Source organism: Typopeltis vanoorti, chromosome 4 (assembly GCF_054136105.1).
Source record: "Typopeltis vanoorti isolate ZY-2024b chromosome 4, IOZ_Tvanoo_1.0, whole genome shotgun sequence".
In the NCBI taxonomy this organism is placed as follows: Eukaryota; Metazoa; Arthropoda; class Arachnida; order Uropygi; family Thelyphonidae; genus Typopeltis; species Typopeltis vanoorti.
Window position 1 is genome coordinate 154,023,164 of NC_143552.1, and position 14,023 is coordinate 154,037,186.

A 14,023-nucleotide genomic window follows, 5' to 3' on the forward strand; every position below is an offset into this window, starting at 1 on the left:
TCTCAATATTGCAGCAATCCTTTGTGTTACCTTCACCACCACTGCAATATGTCCCCTATATTTCTGGTTTCTATCAATCATCAACCACAGATCTCTTGTCTCCCCTACTTCCTCAAATATAGCTCCTCCAATAGAGTATGCAGAGTCCCATCGATGTGTCCCAAACCTCAAGACTTTACATTTTGCTGCATTAAACCGACATCCCCATTCATTTGCCCATCTGTCTAACTTATTCAAATCCTCTTGCAGGGCTACCACATCTGTACCATTACTAATAACCGTTCCCAGCTTCACATCATCCGCAAACAACCGAATATCCCCCTGCAAACTACTGACAATGTCGTTGATATAAAGGTTAAACAATATAGGTCCCAGTACTGAGCTCTTTGTGGAACCCCACTTGTAACGCTCTGCCTCCATGAAACTGCCCCACCATACACAACTCTCTGATATTTATCGGGCAGCCAATCCCGAATCCAGTTGCCCAACCTGACATCCAAACCCATGTGCTGAAACTTGAATATCAGCTTATCATGTGGCACCCTGTCAAATGCCTTTTTTAAGTCTAGGAAAATGGCAGTATATGCCTTTCCCCTCATCTAATGCCCTTGTGACTTTATCATAAAAGGCTAGCATATTGCTAAAACAAGAGCGCCCCTTCACAAATCCATGTTGACTCTCACTGATAACATTACTCTCATCTGCCCAATGCTGTATATGGTCCCTCACTACTTTCTACAAGATCTTACTAAATACTGATGACACACAAACTGGCCTATAATTGCATAAGAGGGGAAGCAGACACTTCCAGTCTGCTTCCCCTCTTATGCAATCCACTATCTTACCTTCCTTCCTTCCATTCCCTGGGCACCTTTCCTGTAGCCAGTCTTTCATTGAAAAGCCAAGTCAAAGGAGCTGACAGTTCTTTAGCACATTCTCTAAAAAAAAAAAAAAAAAAAAAAAAAAAAAAAATTATATATATATATATATATATATATATATATATATATAGCCGGCCTGATTGGCCGAATGGTTAGCATATCGCATCTTCAGCCAAAAGGCTGCGGATTCGAATTCCGCTGTGGGCAATGATGTTTGTGATTGTCTGTGGAAATACTAGTAGGGGTGTTCGGCAGTTGAAGTTGGTGGTTGAGACGGAGAGTTGTGGAGTGGGTGCTCTCCCTCAACGAGTCTTCGGACTCCCTGGAAGTGTCAATAATAATAATAAAAATCGTGGTGAAATACCATCCAGTCCCATATCTTTACTGACATCCAGAGTACTCAATATTTGGAACACACTCTCCTCCTGCACCTCTAAACCTCGAACCTGCCCTATTCCTATAATATAAAAATTTACTCCTCCAAGATGAAATACACCAATGAAGTGTTCATTGAACAATTCCACTATGTCCTCTGCATCGGTCACTCTATTCTCATTTTTATCCCACAATGTCATTCTTCCACAGTCATTTCTCCTCCTACTGGCCACATAGCTAAAAAATTCCCTACGATTTTCTTTGGATCTTAGGGCCAATCTCTTCTCATATTCCAGTTTTGTCTTCCTGACCATAATAGTCTCTCCTGGCCTGTGTCTTATATTCTTCATGCATCTTCTCTTCACCTGTCTCCTTATATCTCTTTCATAGCCTCTTTTTCGCATGCAATTCCTGTTTAGTATTGTTTTTCATCCACTTTACACCAAATTGTGTCCGCTACTTCACTCATGGAATACTGCTTAGCATTGCTGCTAACAAATATTCCTTCACAATTTCCCAAGCACTAATGATATCCCAGTCTTCCAATTCCTCCCTCCACGAAACTTCCCCAAGTTGACATCTAAGACTATTATAATCACCTGCCATATAATTTCACATACGTTCCCTTCTCTTTGATACTCCTGCATGTCTATTCTTCTTCCAAGTCAAAACCACATGGTCACTCTCTCCGACTAGGGGGAGAGATGTCATCTCAGTTATTGTCAGCTCTTCTGATGCTATGACCAAATCCAAAACTCTTGAATCTCTTGTTCCCTCTATTAGATGTTGCCTAAGACATCTGTCCCTCAACAATTCTAGAAATTTCATTCCCTTATTGCTACACGCATCTTCCTCTGTCCAATTTATACTACTATAGTTAAAATCTCCCATAACAATCATTCTTCTTGCACTTGCAAAGCTCAACTGTCTAAACGTCTCCTGGTCCCCATCCTCTGTGCTCCTTGGTTTGTAGCAAGTATCCTGTCTTTCCCACCTCTACCTCACATCGTATGCTTTCAAAATCATTAGTGTCACTGCCTTTCAAAGCCTCCATTCTTAGAGGACATAAGTCGTCACTTATCATAAGCAGTACTCCACCACCATGCTTTCCCTTCGTATCCTGCCAAAAAATGCTGTACCCTGCTACTTCCATTCCTGTTATTATATCCTCTTCTGTCAACCACATCTCAGTGATCCCAATAATCTTTGGCCAGGCTAATGCTATCAGCACCACCAATTCCTCTTCTTTATTCCAATTTTATTTTTTTAATAATTGAATTTAAATAAAATTTACAATATAAGAAGAAGTAAACATACATTTGTAGAATGGTTTTTTTTTAGATGCATAAAAATATGCATTTGTCAAAATCATTCAAAATGTATTTCTAATTTTCAAAGCATATTTTAGAAACTGATATTTTTTATCTTTATTGAATAAATTTTAAATTACTTACACGACAAAAAATTATAGCTTGACCTACTGATAATACTCCATATATGTTAGACAATGCTATAAATTTGTTCTCAAAACCATAACACATAACATAGTACTGTTTGATGTTTTCTAAACTTTCCTCTTCTTTTTTCAGACGGATTATAATAGGATTTGATACAATTAAAGTTGCAAAGTCAACAATTTCTTTTGAATAAGTTGCAGAAAACAACATCATTTGGCACTGATCTTTTGAGAGAAACCTGAAAATTAAAGATTATTTTAGAGTATCATATTATATTTGGACTTATTTTTTTTAAATTAATCATAAAGTCAAGAGGATGCAGAACCTATTGCAATATTAGCACCAGGTGTAGACAAATTAATCAAATATGAATAAAATTAATCAAAGCAAATCATTTTCTTTCATGGTGATAAGAAAACATTATGGAAAAAACTGATCATGTTATAGCAAAACCTTAATATAAACCGAAAGGAACACTATGTTTTGACCATCACATCAAGGTCATCATCTGGAGCATACACATATATACAGAGAAACAAGCTGCACTACACAATCTACAAAGTTTACTAAAGTTACTGACCAACCATTACAACAATTTTTAACCTGAACTCTGGTGGGAAAAAAAAAAAAAAAAAAAACCTTTACTACATCAAAGCTAGAGTCCTATTATTATCTATTAGGTTACAAAATTAAATTGGGCTGGAGAGCAACATGTTTATATATATATATATATATATATATATATATAAAAACTTTTCCGCATATATATATATATTTATATATTAAAAAAAAACTATGATTATACATATAAATTTCGACCAATTGGTATGGAATAGTTTCCAATAAAACTGAAAATTGTTTCAAGTCCTAAAATATGCACCATAACAAATTCTTGAAATTTTTATGCAACCATTATTGTTGAGATTAGGGTGGTTAATTCAGAATTTCACAGGCTTCTTTAAATTTTCTTTTAAACCAGGTTTTTGTATGATGTAAAGAGCAGGTACTTTTCCAATCAATTTGGTGTAGGGTGTTGAGAGCATGATGTGAGAGGCCTGCTTCACCAAAATGTGTCTTTTGTGTTCTTTTATGTATAGAGATTGTACGTCCAGTTTCACCAATAAGTTAGAGGTGCAGTAGATGCAATAAACTCCAGGATGTGCCAATGGGAGGAGAGGATCCTTAGAGGAGTTGAATGTGTTTTTTTAATTTTATAGGTGGTTTAAAAGTGGCATTGAGATTATAATGGTGTAGGATTCTATTGATTTTTTTCTGATACCCCTTTAATGTATGAGATGGCTATGGTTTTACTGTAATCTATATTCTTTTTTGATGAAGAACTTTATTAATAGTATTTTTGTTATAGCCATTATTTATAAACGTGTTGCTAATAATCTTAAATTCTTGTTTAAGAGCTTGTTGATTAGAGTAAATTGTTATAGCTCTATTTTTAAGGGTGTTAATGACTCCAAGTTTTTGCAATGGGTGGTGATATGAGTTAGCACATATATATTGGCCAGTATGTGCCGGTTTGCAGTAAACCATGAAGGATAGACTGCCAGAGGGAAGACGTGTAACCAGTGTATTCAGGAATGGGAGCAAGTTCTGATTTTCAATTTCAGTAGTAAATTGCATGCATTCATGTTGTTTGTTCAGGTGGTTAAGAAACGTGGTTAATGTTTGTCAACCATTTGGCCAGATAACGAAAACATCATCATGAATTTATCTAAGACACCGATAGTTGAAGGAATAGACAGCCCTAATTATCACCTAGCCAAGAAATTAGCGTCAACACTCAAGAAGTTGGTAGGTCATTCCCCCTCCTATATAAAGAACACACAACACTTTATAAACAAAATTAAAAAACATAACACTCAGCAAAGATGATTTTTTAGTCAGTTTTGACATTTCTGCCCTTTTCACAAATGTCCCAATCAGTGACACAATTTTTCTCCTACAGAAAAAATTTCCACTGACATTATGGCTCTCTTTGTCCATGTACTAAGTCCCGGTTACTTCGTGTGGCAAAATAAATTTTACCTACAAAAAGACAGTATGGCCATGGGCTCACCACTATTCCCCCCCAATTGTTAACTTTTATATAGAAGCTTTTGAGCAAAGTGATCTTGATTACTTTACTCTAAAACCTACAGTGTGGCTTAGATACTTTGACGATGTTTTCGTTATCTGGCCACGCGGTCGACAAACATTAAAACATATTCCTTAGCCATCTGAACAAACAACATGAATGCATTCAATTTAGTATTGAAATTGAAAATGAAAACTTGCTCCCGTTCCTGGATACACTGGTCACGTCTTCCCTCAGGCAGTCTATCCTTCATGGTGCACTGCAAACCAACACATACTGGCCAATATATACGTGCTAACTCATATCACCACCCATCGCAAAAATTTGGAGTCATTAACACCCTTAAAAACAGAGCTATAACACTTTGCTCTAATCAACAAGCTTTTAAACAAGAATTTAAGATTATTAGTAACACATTTATAAATAATGGCTATAACAAAAGTACTATTAATAAAGTTCTTCATAAAACTTCATCGAAAAAGAATATAGATTGCAGCAAAACCATAGCCATCCCATACATTAAAGGGTTATCAGAAAAAAATCAATAGAATCCTACACCATTATAATCTCAATGCCACTTTTAAACCACCTATAAAATTAAAAAACATATTCAACTCTTCTAAGGATCCTCTCCTCCCATTGGCACATCCTGGAGTTTATTGCATCTACTGCACCTCTAAATTACCTTATATTGGTGAAACTGGATATACAATCTCTATTTTGATGAAGCAGGTTAATCTTCTTAGATCACACTCTCAACACCTTGCACCAAATTGATTGGAAAAGTACCTACTCTTTGCATCATACAAAAACCTGGTATGAAAGAAAATTTAAAGAAGCCTGTGAAATTCTGATTAACCACCCTAATCTCAACAATTATGGTAGCATAAAAATTCCAAGAATATGGATGGCACAATATTCAGCCTACTTAATATCTAGCATGTTTTAGGACTAAGCAATTTTCAACTATTATTGGAAACTATTCCATACCAATTGGTTGAAATTTACATGTATAATCACATAGTTTATATATATATAAACATGTTCCTCGCCAGCCCAATTTAATTTTGTCACCTAATAGATAATAATAACAGGTCTCCGAGTCAAGTTGCTACTTCATATTTCATTTATTTATAATATAATGCTTTGGTATAAAGCTCTACATAAATTTTATAATATAGTGAACAACATAACAATTAGATTTGAAGATTGGCCTTGTACTTCAACTACGAGGCTATCAATATTGACGTTAATATTACTTAAGGATAATTACATAGAATTTGAGGTTTTCGTCTGTTATTCTTGTCCAAATTTTTTGTATTTCATCCTCAAAAAAAATTGTTCACACATATGTGCTGCCGAAAAGACAAATGATTTTTTTTGAAAAGGCGTGAATTTGTATATTTTTCTTCCACCAAATATAATTTATAAAAATCTGTCAAAGCAATGTTGTTAAATTGTGATTTTAGCACTAAATCTGCCTGAAGCTCAATAAGTTCCATCTGTAAGTTTTCTGGCACATTATTTACATCAGCATCCATCAGACAAGCAAATATAGCGAATGTGGAGTCTTTGTTTTTGTAGTCGGCAAACCTTGTATCAAATTGCTCTATTAGTGCCTTCAGTTCATCTCCATAACAATTATAAGGGATATTTTTATGAGTTGCTAGAGTAGGAAAATGAAAACAATTTTCAGCTCTTATCTGACTTTCCAACAATCTTAGTTTATTACAAAAAGCTTTGACATGCCCACGCAGTTCATGAACCAATTGTCCTTGTTTTTGCAATTTAAGATTCAGTTCGTTTAGGTTGCCGGTGACATCTACAAGGAATGCTAAATCACACACCCACTCATCATCTTTTATTTGGTTAATTGAGTTTCCTTTTATGTCCATAAAATCTGCAATGTCTTGTCTCAGATCATAAAATCATTTTAACATTTTACCTTTACTCAACCACCTCACTTCACAATAATAAGACACATCTTCATAATTCAAAAATAGGTCTGCTAAATACTCCTTAAATTGGTGGTGATTAAGTGCACGTGACTTAATAAAGTTAATACTGGCTACTACAATTTCCATAACATTTGTGAATTTAATCGATTTTGCACACAGATTTTGTTGGTGGATAATGCAGTGAAAATTTGTTAAATTTTCTGGATGGATCTGTAGTTCTATTGATCTTTCATGGACTATTCCAATAAATCCCTTCTGTTCACCAACCATTGCAGGGGCTCCATTAGTGCATATTCCGGATAGTGAACTCCATTTAAGCCCAAATCTCTCGAAGACTGTGTTGACTGTTTCAAATATATCTTCACTGATAGTTGTTCCTTTTAACGGCCGAAGCACCAATAATTTTTCTGTGATATTGAAATCCGCATCAACTCCTCGAATAAATATTGCAAGTTGTGCTGTATCGGAGACATCGGTGCTGTCATCGAAAGCAATTGAAAATGCTTCCAATCTAGCAATCTTCTCTTTCAAACTTTTTTTGATATCAGCCATAATTTCTATCTGTAGGACAACAGTACGTCTCGACAAACAAATATTCTCTAAGACTTTTTTTCTTTTCAGGACATATTATACTTGCAACATCCAGCAGACATTCTTTGATAAATTCACCTTCACCAAATGACTTGGAATGCTTAGCGTTTTTTTGCTTACCACAAAGCTGGCTTTGATAATGCTGTGGTGTTGTGGTCTTTGCTTGTTGAACATTTGCTGCTGGGTATCCAAGTTCTTCAACTTCTGTATTTCATCTTTTCATAGTTGTTCATCAATTTTTGGATGATCGGCATGTCTCGAAGTAAAGTGTCTCTTCAAATTGTATTCCTTGTTGACAGATTCATTGCACAGCAAACATACATGCAAACCTTTATTCCGAATAAAATCATAATCCTCCGTCCAGTTGTCTTGAAATTGATGATTCTCTGCATCTGCTTTTCTTTTTTTTTTGCAATAACTCCTGACATTGTCCCAAATTTATAAGCGATATTCAGAACTGTCAAACAAAACTGTCCTACACCGCAGGCACTGAACAGAACACAATCAATGCAGGCACTGAACAGAACACAATCAATGCAGGCACTGAACAGAACACAATCAATGCAGGCACTGAACAAAGCACAACACCAACGCAAGTACTGAACTGACACGTTCAGTACTTGCGTCGATGTTTAATGGAATAACTTGCGTTTAATGGAATATTATCAACACTGATAATATTCCATTAAACCTCCAACCAAGGTCTCTTTCAGTACAAGTGAGAAAGAGACCTTGGTTGGAGAAAACAGTGAGTTTTGCGCAAGTCATATGACGTCAGCTTAATGTGAGTTAGTAGAACACACCATGTTTTCTCCCACCATGAATCAGACAAACTTAGCTGAAATAGATTAGGGCCGGATCAAAAGAAGTAGAGGGCCAGATCCAGCCCACAGGCTGTCCATATGTGCTCTAGATGATGACCTTGATATGAAGGTCAAAACGTCGAGTGTTCATTTTGGTTTATATTAAACTAAAGTTTTGCTCTAACACGGTAATTGTCTCCATAATTTCCCATAATGTAAACAGAAATCAATTTCATTTCTGAAATAAGTGAAATTAAAAAAAAAAGTATTATATTTTAATACACAGTATAGAAAGAAATTGAAAACTTCACCTTTTAGTTTTGTAATCTGAGCAAAGAAATGCATACATTTTCTGAAAGTTAAAAACTTTCACATATATGCTGTAGCTTATGTGTTGAGGCTTAAGTGCTGTGAACAATTCATGTTGGAGGTTTAATGGAATATTATCAACACTGAGAAAGGATTAAATCTAATTTCAATACTTCCAATATTTCGTCTCCGTCATAGAGTCATCTTCAGGGATTACAAAAAAACTTTTTGTAACAACACACACACAAAATAATACAATAGTGAGTGAAACTAAAGTCCTATAGGTGGTGCACCCTCTATGGGCATTTGCAGGTGGCATAGGATGTAAAGAGGGATCTCTGATAATTAATCTTACACAAAAAATTTTCGGAAGTTTAATGCAACCATATTTGTTTAAATTCGGTTAATTCTTGAGTGCAGATGCAGATTCAAAGAATAGTCTTTCTTTAATAAATTTACTATGGTGGAGCATGGTGGTTTTTTCTCCAGGAGATCCTGTGGGTTGTATCCAAAACATGGTCTGCAAGGCCAGATTGACCATAATCGTGATTGCAGATGTATGACTTGTGTTCTTCTAACCAGACAGTTGCTGATCTACCTGTCTGTCCAAAGTAAGCCAGTTTACAGGCACAAGGTACTCTATATACTCCAGGCACTGAGAGAGGAGGGAGCTGGTCTTTGGTAGAATGGATAAGTTTAGCAAGTTTACTGTGGGGCGTAAAAGCTGCATGGAGGTTGTACTTTTTTAACGATCTGGCTAAAGTGCTGTAGCCACTTTATTAAGTACAATGTCTAATAGTGAGCAGCACATCTACTTAAGTCCTTAAACAGCTTTAACTCATCAAGCATGGACTCCATGAAGTAAAGGAAAACAGAAGCACTTTGCACAGGAATACTGATCCACACAGAATCAATCATATTGTAGATCAGTCTCAAATTGGCAGCAGATCTGTGGCAAACAGCACACTACTTTTTCAGGTATTTTCTCCAGTAAGAAAAGGTGGTTGTCTTGAAAGGGCAATGAAATTCACCAACCACCTAAATAATTTTGCAAATATCTATGATGCAGTACTACTCAAACTGACCAATTGCTGGAAACAAGAGAAAGATTGATGCTACCTCATTCCATGTGCAGCCAAGCAGTTCACTCAGCACAGATGATCCAGCAAACCACATGGCTATGCATGTATGAGGGTGATCTGAAAAGTTCTTGGCCTAACAATGAAAAAATAGATGTGCTGCTCACTATTGAATGAGTGTTATAGTATTTCAACTGATGAATTTCATGGAAGGTGGGGAGAGAACATGGGGCATCCATGGAAGTTAAATTTAATTGCAGTCAAGAAAGGTAAGAGCTAGGTTTTTCTCCAAGAAAGCGGTGAGTGAGTGGAATAATTTACCCTCATGGATAGTGAGTGCATCTAGTGACAATGAATTCAAGGGTACGCATGATAGCTGGGTTGGGTAATTTACAGCCTCACTTGATGAGTCCTTGACTCCCTGGAGGTCTCAGATAATAATAATAAAAATGAATTTATAATTTCAAAATTATTTTTATTTTTCAACATAATCTCTCTTAAGACTAATACATTTATTTGAGTGATGCTCCAGCACCGTTATCGCGTCCCTGTGGTGGTTCTCAGTAAGATCTGCAAAATACCCTTCTACAGCTGCAATCACCTACTGATTCGAAGAAAAACGCTGACCACTGAGGAAGAGTTTTAGTTTTGAGAAGAGATAGAGGGAGCCAAATCTGGGGAATAGGGTGGATGTTCCAACAATTCATAGTGCAGATCCCTTAATTTTCCCATTGCCAAAACACCTTTGTGGGTAGGTGCATTGTCCTGAAGGAGGATAATTTTTTCTTCTGCAAACTGGGTCATTTCTCACGAATTTTTTTGTCTAGTCTGGTTAAAAGATTGGAATAATATTCCCCAGTTATTGTTTTACCTTTTTCAAGATAATTAATAAACAAAATGCCTTTAGTATCCCAAAACACCGATGCCATGACCTTTCCTGCTGACGGAATCGACTTTGTCTTCTTTGGACAACCAGCTTCTGTCCACTGTTTTGACTGCTGTTTAAATTCTGGTGTGTAATGGTGAATCCAATCTCATCCATAGTAATAAATCGATGCACAAAATCAGTTTTATTCTTGTTAAAATGCTCCAAGCACTGTTCAGAGATTTTCATGCGAGTGCATTTTTGATCTGCTGTGAGCAAGCACCGCACCCATCTTGTGCAAAGCTTTTTCATTTGCAATTCTTCATGCAAAATATATCCTACATGTTCTTTTGAAACACCTATAGTCTCAGCAATTTCATGCACTTTGATTCACCAGTCATCCAATACTACATCGTGCACTTGATGAATGATTTCTGGTGTTGTTACACTTTCTGGACATTCTTCACGTGGATCATCTTCAAGGCTGGTACGGCCATGTTTGAACTTGGCAGCCCATTTCTTAATTGTTGAAAACGAATGAGAAGAGTGCCCATAAACTTTTATGAACTTCGAATGAATTTCTTTTGGCGTTAAACCTTCTTTTACAAAGATTTTATAACCGCACGCTACTCAATTTTATCCATTTGAAGGGATACAGACAACACTTTTGCTTCAGACAGCTATATAAAGCAAACTACTTGATAGAATGACTTGCAATTTCACATAGATGCTTATGACAGATGCCAACTTAGAAAAAAAAATCTTGCCAATAGTGTTGCCATCTTGGACGTTTCAGACCACCCTTGTATGTCTTTTGCAAGACTATTTTACTAAGTCATGCAAAAAATAAAATAAAAATAAAAAATAATAAAAAGCCAAAATTATTTAAATAATTCCAAGTCTATCTAATTAATGACTAGAAGGAAATTACTGTGAAAAAATTGTTAGATGAGGTAAGGAGTTACAAAACAGTACTAGAAAATATTCATGAGATAAACAATTTGAAATACTTGAGATAGAAAATGTCATCAGAAATCTGAAGTGTAGAAATACAGCTAAAGAGAAATTATCACGAACAGCTGACCTCCACAGAGGTCAGAGACTCAATCATGGGAGGTACACTATGATACACAAAGCTCATTCAACCATGCCTTACTCTGATTCAATGTGTCTACGAGTCATAACACACTCAGGCAATGTATTTCACTCACCAACCAGTCTCCATTGAAAGAACCTGCTCCTCACTTCTTATACAGTTTCCAGTGATGGCCTCTTCTTCTATCTCCTCCTCCCATTTTATGAAAAATCTCTTCCATATCAACCCGATAACAACACCTGATCAGCTCATATCTCAATGATATCTGTCCCCTTCGCATACTATTCACGAGGTTTTGCAATTTACATTCTCTCAATATGTCCTTGTACCCCACATTCCAACGACTACCTTTGTGACTTTTCTCTAGACCCTTTCTAACAAATCCTCATCACCATGAAAACCTGGTGACCAAATCTGTGCACAATAATCCATATGAGGTCTGATCAAGGCCTTATAAAATTATTATTATTATTCGTGACACCTCCAAAGATTCATTGAGGGAGGACATCTACTGTACTCTCCGTTTCCACCACTACACAGAATCTCTACTACCAATAATCTACATCAACCCCATCTACTGCCCACCACCATCACAACTAGTATACAATGGAATCATAACCTCTCTATTTCTGCATAGGGTCCTTCGCATGATTATAGTTATCCGATGTCATGTCTTCATAATTTGTGCAATGTGGTCCCTGAATTTTAGGTCCTTGTCCACCAGCACCACTGCCAGATCTGTCATATCCCCACCAAGTGTATACTGTGCATCCCACCGTTGGTTACCAAATTTCAAAACCTTACACTTTGTTATACTGAACTGACAGTTCTACTTACCTCCTCATTCATGACATATTCAAGTCCTTCTTGAATAAGGACTTGAATATGTCCCTCTAAGGCAATAACATTTACTTGACTCGGCACTGCTCTCCCCAATTCTGCATCATTGCAAACAGTTATGTCACCACTTAAACCATCCCAATATCATTAATATACAAACTAAACAACAACGGTTCCAAAACTGGCTCTTGCTGCATACTAGTTACCTTTCTCTTTTGGGATACTGCACCTCTATATACAACTTTCTGATACTGATCTGAGAGTCAGTCACTGATCCAACTCAGAAGACTTATCCAATCCCATCTGTTTCAATTTATTTGGCAGCTAAATAAATTGAAATGACTTGTCTAGTCATCTGGCAGTCTATTAAAAGCTTTTACAAAATCCATATACCACTGAATATGCATCTCTCTTGTTCAAGACATTTGTCACCTTTAAGCCATCCTCTCTTAATCCTCCACACATAAGTTTGCACACATCTAGAAATATTCATACAAACTAGTAAATGCTATGGTAATGCTTCTTCAGTGTTACAGATTTTGCAGATGAGGAAGACTTTTATGCCATGCTAAACTTGATTGGGCTTGCGTGACTGGTCGAGGTAAGAGATCATGATAGTGGCACAGCGATTAAACTTGGAGTTGATGGTAGCTCCAGGTTTTTCTGCTGATTACCAGTGGTGAGTAATATCCTGGAGAATCACTCTTTTTACATTTTCATTTTCTTATTGAGTAGTTTTAAATTGATCAAAATCTGTGGTATCACTTGATGTTGCAGCAATTTTTGCTACTTTCTCTGCAGTTTCATTTCCCTTTAATAATACATGGGATGGAAACCACTGGAAAATTATTTTTGAATCCTTATGAGATACATCAAAATAGTTTGTGTATTTTGATATATCTCTTAAGTATTTCTTGATGGCTAGCATAGCAGTTCTTAACAGCTTGATAGCTATTAATATGTTAATAGCTAAAATCTGTGAAAAATATAAATTCCTTTGGGTTTTGTTTATCCAAATGTTGCAGTGCTATGGTGTTAATGGCTATTAATTCTTCCATTAACAGAATGGCAGAATTAATAGTCATTAATTCTGCAATTCTGAGTTGCCAGTATGAGTTGCATCCTATACTGTTGGCTGTTTTTAAGTCTATATTTTGAGAGCCAAATATGAGTATGCCATCCCAGAATTGCCATTTGGATTTTTGGAGCTATCTGTGTAGATCTTTATCAAGTCAGCCCATATTTCATTAATTTTGAAAGAGCTAATGATTCAAGATTTCAGGATTTTCTAGACTTTTTTTTTCCTCATGTTACCCTACTTCAAAATTAATGACTATATAATTTGGAGGAAAGACTGGGTAGTTGTCTATTTTATTTGGACAATCCAAGGGAATTTTATGCATTGTTGATTTTTTTCTTTATTTTGTTTGTTGGTTGCCACTTTTTAAAAAGTTGACTCGTTCTATGATGTGCAAGGTTGGCACTTTTTTCTACAAATTCAGTAAGATTTTCTTCCTACCTGATTTTTAAAGGAACAAGGTTGGATTTGAATTTGCTATTTTTCCAGGAGTTGTATTCCTAGTCCACATATGATTCTAGCTGCATTTTCCTGAATTTTTATAAGCTTGTCTAAACTGGTTTGTGATGTTTGCATCCAGATGGGTGAATCATATTCCATCA

The 14,023-nt window shown here is 36.0% G+C and overlaps 1 protein-coding gene across 1 annotated transcript in view; it reads right to left on the bottom strand.

Annotated features, from left to right (window-relative positions):
• The window catches only part of LOC150107767 (ATP-dependent RNA helicase DDX19A-like), a 273,572-nt gene that overhangs the window by 69,354 nt on the left and 190,195 nt on the right, over nucleotides 1-14,023 (bottom strand). The window contains exon 8 of the mRNA XM_090392182.1: nucleotides 2,711-2,951. Coding sequence (XP_090248308.1) covers nucleotides 2,711-2,951 — 241 coding nt within the window. The remainder of the gene's footprint in view (nucleotides 1-2,710; nucleotides 2,952-14,023) is intronic.